We start from the raw sequence: 5,888 nt of genomic DNA, 5'->3' as shown, positions 1-5,888 counted from the left end.
AATTCAAACTTAATGTCATTTATTGACAGTACCCACATTCCTCAAATAGTGACCGGGGCTTTTATTTACCTCAATTGCCGTCTGAGTGCCGTGCTCTTCAAAATAAATACATCTAAAATAAACTGGCATTATTATTTTGTTGTTCGGGGACACAGGACGCACAGCGGACCAGAGATTGCTCTCCCTCCATTACACAGTTTCCCTGTTAAGGCAGAACGTTCCTTGGTTTAAAATGTTTATACCATACAAGTAGAAACAAACTAAAAACAATAGATCTCAAATAAAAACACAGTAAAACCAGCACAGGAACCGCACAGTGCGCGGTGCGCGGTGCCTGGTGCGCACGGAGCGTGGCGCAGCACTGGTGGAGGAACTGACTCAGGTTCACCCTTGTTCACTTGTTCAAAACATGCTTCGAATGTTGCGGCTCCGGGAAAAAAACAAAGCTTGTTGACCCGGGAAAAGAAGGAGGTCGGATGACCCGGAAAGGGAGGTTGAAGTCCGTCCCCCTGCCGTGACGCAACAGCATTTGGACCAACAAGCAGAGCTCTGAGAACGAGGGAAAGACGAAGGACAAAGTTCGCCTCTGGGGCTTGCACAGAGAACACAGATCACCGCGTCAATTTGTTCTTATCTGGTTATGAACACGGTCTTTTTGGTCAAAAACCTCCCCTTCTTTTTAAGTGTACCTCCACCTTAAGTCAAATGCTGGTGCCCCTGTCTTTGAGTGTGGTGACTCTGAGCACAAATCTCCGGGTGCTCTGTCGATATCGAGGCTGGGTGAAGTAAAAGAGAATGGGGTCCAGCACGCTGTTAATGCTGGCAAACGGCCGGGTGCATTTATAGACGACTGAGAATATATTGCGCATCTGGCAGGGCGCGTCAGGCAGCGTGCGCACCACCAGGTACATGGTCTTGGTGAGGTGGAACGGCAGGAAGCTGACACAGAACACCACGACCACCACCACTATCATCCTCACCGCCTTGTCCCGGTTGCCCCCCGTCGCCCCGGCGACGCCTTGGTGGGTGACGGGGCGGCAGAGGAGGTGGGCCATGCGGCAGTAGCAGACCACCACGCCCGCGAAGGGCAGCATGAAGCCGAGGCAGGTCAGCGCCATGCCGTAGGGGTAGTAGTCATGGGAGTGTTCGGGACGACTCAGATCGTAGCACACGGTGCGGTTCCGCTGGGTCCCGGTCGCCGCAAAGTGGAAGGTCGGCGCGCAGAGGAGGGCGACCACCAGCCACACACCGGTACAGATGCCCCACGCCCGCTTGCGCCCACCCTGCTTTTGCCAGCTGGCCAGCGGGTGGCAGATCCCCACGTAGCGCTGCAAACTGATACAGGTCAGGAAGAAGATGCTGCCGTGCAGATTACTAGAGGGGAAAAGAAGGAAGTAATGTTGTGATCCTGCTTCACCCTAAAGGAGAGGTTGCCCATTTTTCAACCCAGGCCTTGTTAAAATGTTGGTTTCGGTCATTTTTAACTGTCCACCGCACAACCTCGCCGAGCGCTTTACGACTGAGAAAAGTACCACTCCGCTTCTCGCCGTGCTTGAATACAGTGCGATGGGGCAAATTTTAAACATTTAAAAAAAAAAACATGAATTCCCCTTTTTAAAAACTGGAAGCTCACAATATTGTCAGTCTTTATATGTTATACCCAAGAAAGAGATGGCGCAATGTAAACCGTGCAAGCAACACAAGATGCGAGAAACAGGAAGTTGCGCCACTTTCTTCTGGCTGCCTATTGGAGCCAAAGTTAAGCTTTGGATGTACTGCGGCAATTGTAAAAAGTAGTTTTAACAAATTTGATATTACTGTTTTCGAAAACATGTTACAAAAATATACCAAAAACTAGATTTTTACCATGTTTTTTAAGGCTTAAAAGTTTGTCCCATTAGCCTGCATTTAACACGGTGAGAAGCTGCAGCAGAGTGGTACGTTTCTCAATAGTCAAGTGTTCAGCGCGGTTGTGGAGGAAAGAGTTCTAAATGATGGGAACAACCATTTTTCACCTGGGTTGAAAAATAGCCCAGTCCTTTAAAGAATTATTTTCTACCTGTAGAACTGGAAGCGAACCAGTTTGCAGGCCAGCTCCCCGAAGGGCCAGTAGTCGCGGCTGGCGTAGTTGTAGATGAGCAGCGGAAGTGACATCACATACAGGAAGTCGGCGACGGCTAGGTTGAGCATGTAGATGTTGTTGCGGGACAGGTTGGGCCTCGTCTTCCATATCTTCAGGATGACGATGGCGTTGAGCGGGAGGCCGAGCAGGAAGACGAGGCAGTAGACGGCGGGGAGCAGGATGCGCTTGAAGTCCTCCTTGTAGGTGCAGCGCGGGCCGGCCAGGCGGCTCAGGTTGCCGACGGGCGCGGCCGGCTCGGCGGCGGCAGCAAACCGCTCCGCAGGCTGGAGGTCCGCCGCCAAGAAGAACTGGGAAGAAAAGGCGCTGAAGAAATCCGCTTCTGTGGAGGAGGGGGCGGCAGTGGGCACTGCCATGTCTGCTCCCATCACATTCTGTGGGGAGAGGACAGAGACAACTCCATGAGACATTCATACAGATGCAAAATATTACCAACGAGAAACACACTTACGAGGTCCCCCTGCGGCGTTATAGAAAATTATAGAATTCAAACGTAAAGTTTAGAAGTCCACACGAATGAAAACATTCAGAAGCAGTTTGCTTCGTTGTGATTCGCTTCCGATGTTGACGATGAAGACACTTTTGTAGCGTCGTATTTAACACCACAGCTTACTACATGATGTACCATGTGGCTGAGACTCATGTCTCCCGAGGGGTTTTCGTGATATGTGGGCGAGCTTGCTTCATATGTGAAGAGGAAGAAGGACAGAAGGAAATATTCCCTGGTTGCTGTCTCTCCACCAGAGGGCATGAGCAAATAGAATTTGCATTTAAACATCTCATGTGCAGTTTTCTTCAACATCTTCCGATAATCATATTTCACATCAGCTACATAGACAGGTATCAGCCCTGTTGTTGTGCAATCACTATTGAGAGTGAAATAACACACTTTTGACAGAAAGCACGGCAAGTTGGTTTAGTCAGAGCTACACACACAATCATCTTAGAAGAGCAGAGTAAAACGTGCTCAGTTAATGTTACACCACAATACTAACGGATAAGAGAGCAGCTTGTCTGGAGCGTGTCTTCAGTCTGCTACCAGGGGGCCGAGCAGTTTGCAGCAGAAAGTCATCCAGCGGAGAATAATTCATGAACTTTTATTCATGCTGTTGGAGGCGGACTCACTCTCCTGACTCATAGAATTTCAAAACCGACACTCCTTTGATGACAAACACTTGTGTGTGCGTGTGTGTGTGTTATCTGCTGTGTGGGTATGCAGGCAAGCAATGACGCACAATATTTCATAATTCACAACAGAGACGGCAGAAGGGGAGGAGGTGCAAGGCACTACACTTCGTTCTAAAACACCGTAATTCCAGCAGAGCATCTGGTGGTGGATTGTAGGAATGTACTTGGAAGCATCAATGAGCATAAGGAAAAAATAATCACATTCAATCGCGGCACATTAGGCAACACTGGGATCATCTAGGCTATTTAGTGGATTACAATCCTTGCAATGTACACCGATCAGCCACAACATTAAAACAACTGACAAGTGAAGTGAATAACATTGCTCATCTCGTTCCAATGGCACCTGTCAAGGGGTGGGATGTATTAGGCAGCAAGTGAACAGTCAGTTCTTGAAGTTGATGTGTTGGAAGCAGGAAAAATGGACAAGCGTAAGGACCTGAGCCACTTTGACAAGGGCCACATTGTGATGGCTAGACGACTGGGTCAGAGCATCTCCAAAACGACAGGTCTTGTGGGGTGTTCCCAGTACGCAGTGGTTAGTACCTACCAAAAGTGGTCCAAGGAAGGACAACAGGTGAACCGGCGACAGGGTCATGGGCGCCCAAGGCTCATTGATGTGCGTGGGGAGTCAAGTCTAGCCCGTCTGGTCTGATCCCACAGAAGAGCTTCTGTAGCACAAATTGGTGAGAAAGTTAATGCTGCTATGATAGAAAGGTGTCAGAGCACACCGTGCATCACAGCTTGCTGTGTATGGGGCTGTGTAGCTGCAGACCGGTCAGAGTGCCCATGCTGACCCCTGTCCACTGCCGAAACCAGCTACAATGACCATGTAAGCGTCAGAACTGGAGCATGGAGAAATGGATGAAGGAGGCCTGGTCTGATGAATCAAGTTTTCTTCTACATCATGTGGATGTGGCAACTGGGGAAGAGATGACACCAGGATGCACTATGGGAAGAAGGCAAGCTGGTGGAGGCTGTGCGACACTCTGGGCAATGTTCTGCTGGGAAACTTTGGGCCCTGGCGTTCATGTGGACGTTACTTTGACACGTACCACCTACCTAAACATTGTTACAGACCAAAAACACCTCTTCATGGCAATAGTATTCCCTGATGGCAGTGGCCTCTTTCAGCAGGATATCGGCCCTGCCACACTGCAAAAAAATGTTCAGGAATAGTTTGAGGAACATAACAGAGCGTTCAAGGTGTTGTCTTGGCCTCCAACTTCCCCAAATCTCGCATCTGTGGGATGTGCTTGAAAAACAAGTCCAATCCATGGAGCCCCACCTCAAAACTTACAGGACTTAAAGGATCTTCCAGGACTTAAGATGAACCTACACAATATTAGGCTCACAATATTGACATTCCAAGGGGAAGATTTTACAGGAAAGGAGTCATGTCTACTCCCTAATGATGACAATGAATGAGGCTGCAGCATCGGACCCATCGTGTTGGTGCAGGTTGTGAGGGTTCTGACACAAGTCGGAATTCCAACGTACCGCACAATCTCAAAGAAGGAAGTATTCCAGTGAATAAGCTGCTGGCCAGTTCGCCTTAAACACTGTTATCATCGACCCCACTGAGTCTGTATACTGTATATTTTTTTGTTTTTTCAAATGTTACCGTGTGTTCCGAATGTTCTATACGGAATCGAGTCAATGAGAAGCAGAGTGAAATTTCTTGTATGTGTAGGCGTACTTATCAATAACACGTATATGGCATGCCGTTTTAACAGGACGAACTGCGACTGACAACGTCACTTTTTAAAAGTTACTATTACTCATTTATTAGATACTAGCAACTATTCCAACTGTTGTTTGTAAGTATTGCAATGTTTCTAGTCACAATGTGGACATTTTTGTTATTGAATCCTATGGGGCTCTGTGTTTCAGACACCAAATATTTGCCTCAGACTAATATATATTCAGATTATTACGAGTATTTATTTCCCTTTTGACGAGAAATTTCACACGACGGGTAAAAGAAATACAGTGTTACGAGTAAAACAAAAAATGTTACGAGTGACAACAGGAAAAGTCACAAGTAAGTAGCCATACCTAATATATGTTGACTAGTAAAACTAAAACAGTAACTGAAATAGTAACTGTTGGAATAGAAACTTGTAACTAAAATATAAGTACGAGTAACTTTTTGAAAGGTACTGGTTTGTCCTATGGATAAAATGTTTTAGACGCCTGCAATATACGTAGCAATACAGCCTGACGCTGACTCTGATTAGAACTGCAAAAACGACCGCTTGTTGTCTGCGTATACGTGAAAAACACATCTTCTCCTCACTGTGACGTATTCTGATGAGCTGATTTCCCCAAAAGCTGCTTGGAGAATGCGGGCATCGATCCCGCTACCTCTCGCATGCTAAGCGAGCGCTCTACCATTTGAGCTAATTCCCCCTGAGAACCACTGCACTGGCTACGAGAAGCCAAGAAGAGGGTTTCCAGTTACAAACCGACGCTGTTCCACTCCACACTTGAGTTGCACGCGCGCACGCACACGTGCAAACACACACACACACACACACACACACACACACACACACAC

At 47.6% G+C, this 5,888-nt stretch overlaps 1 protein-coding gene across 1 annotated transcript; it reads right to left on the bottom strand.

Moving 5' to 3' along the window:
• Positions 1-701: 701 nt before the first annotated feature.
• Positions 702-2,783, bottom strand: p2ry6 (pyrimidinergic receptor P2Y6; the record flags this gene model as incomplete). Its single annotated transcript, XM_080006608.1, has 3 exons — positions 702-1,374; positions 2,060-2,514; positions 2,766-2,783. 3 exons carry the CDS (start codon positions 2,781-2,783, stop codon positions 702-704), a joined length of 1,146 nt encoding a protein of 381 aa, XP_079862734.1.
• Between the last annotated feature and the right edge of the window lie 3,105 nt (positions 2,784-5,888).

Source organism: Zeus faber, assembly GCF_960531495.2.
Source record: "Zeus faber genome assembly, chromosome: 9".
In the NCBI taxonomy this organism is placed as follows: Eukaryota; Metazoa; Chordata; class Actinopteri; order Zeiformes; family Zeidae; genus Zeus; species Zeus faber.
Note: the sequence above shows the minus strand (reverse complement) of the source record. Positions and strands in the feature narration are given on the sequence as shown.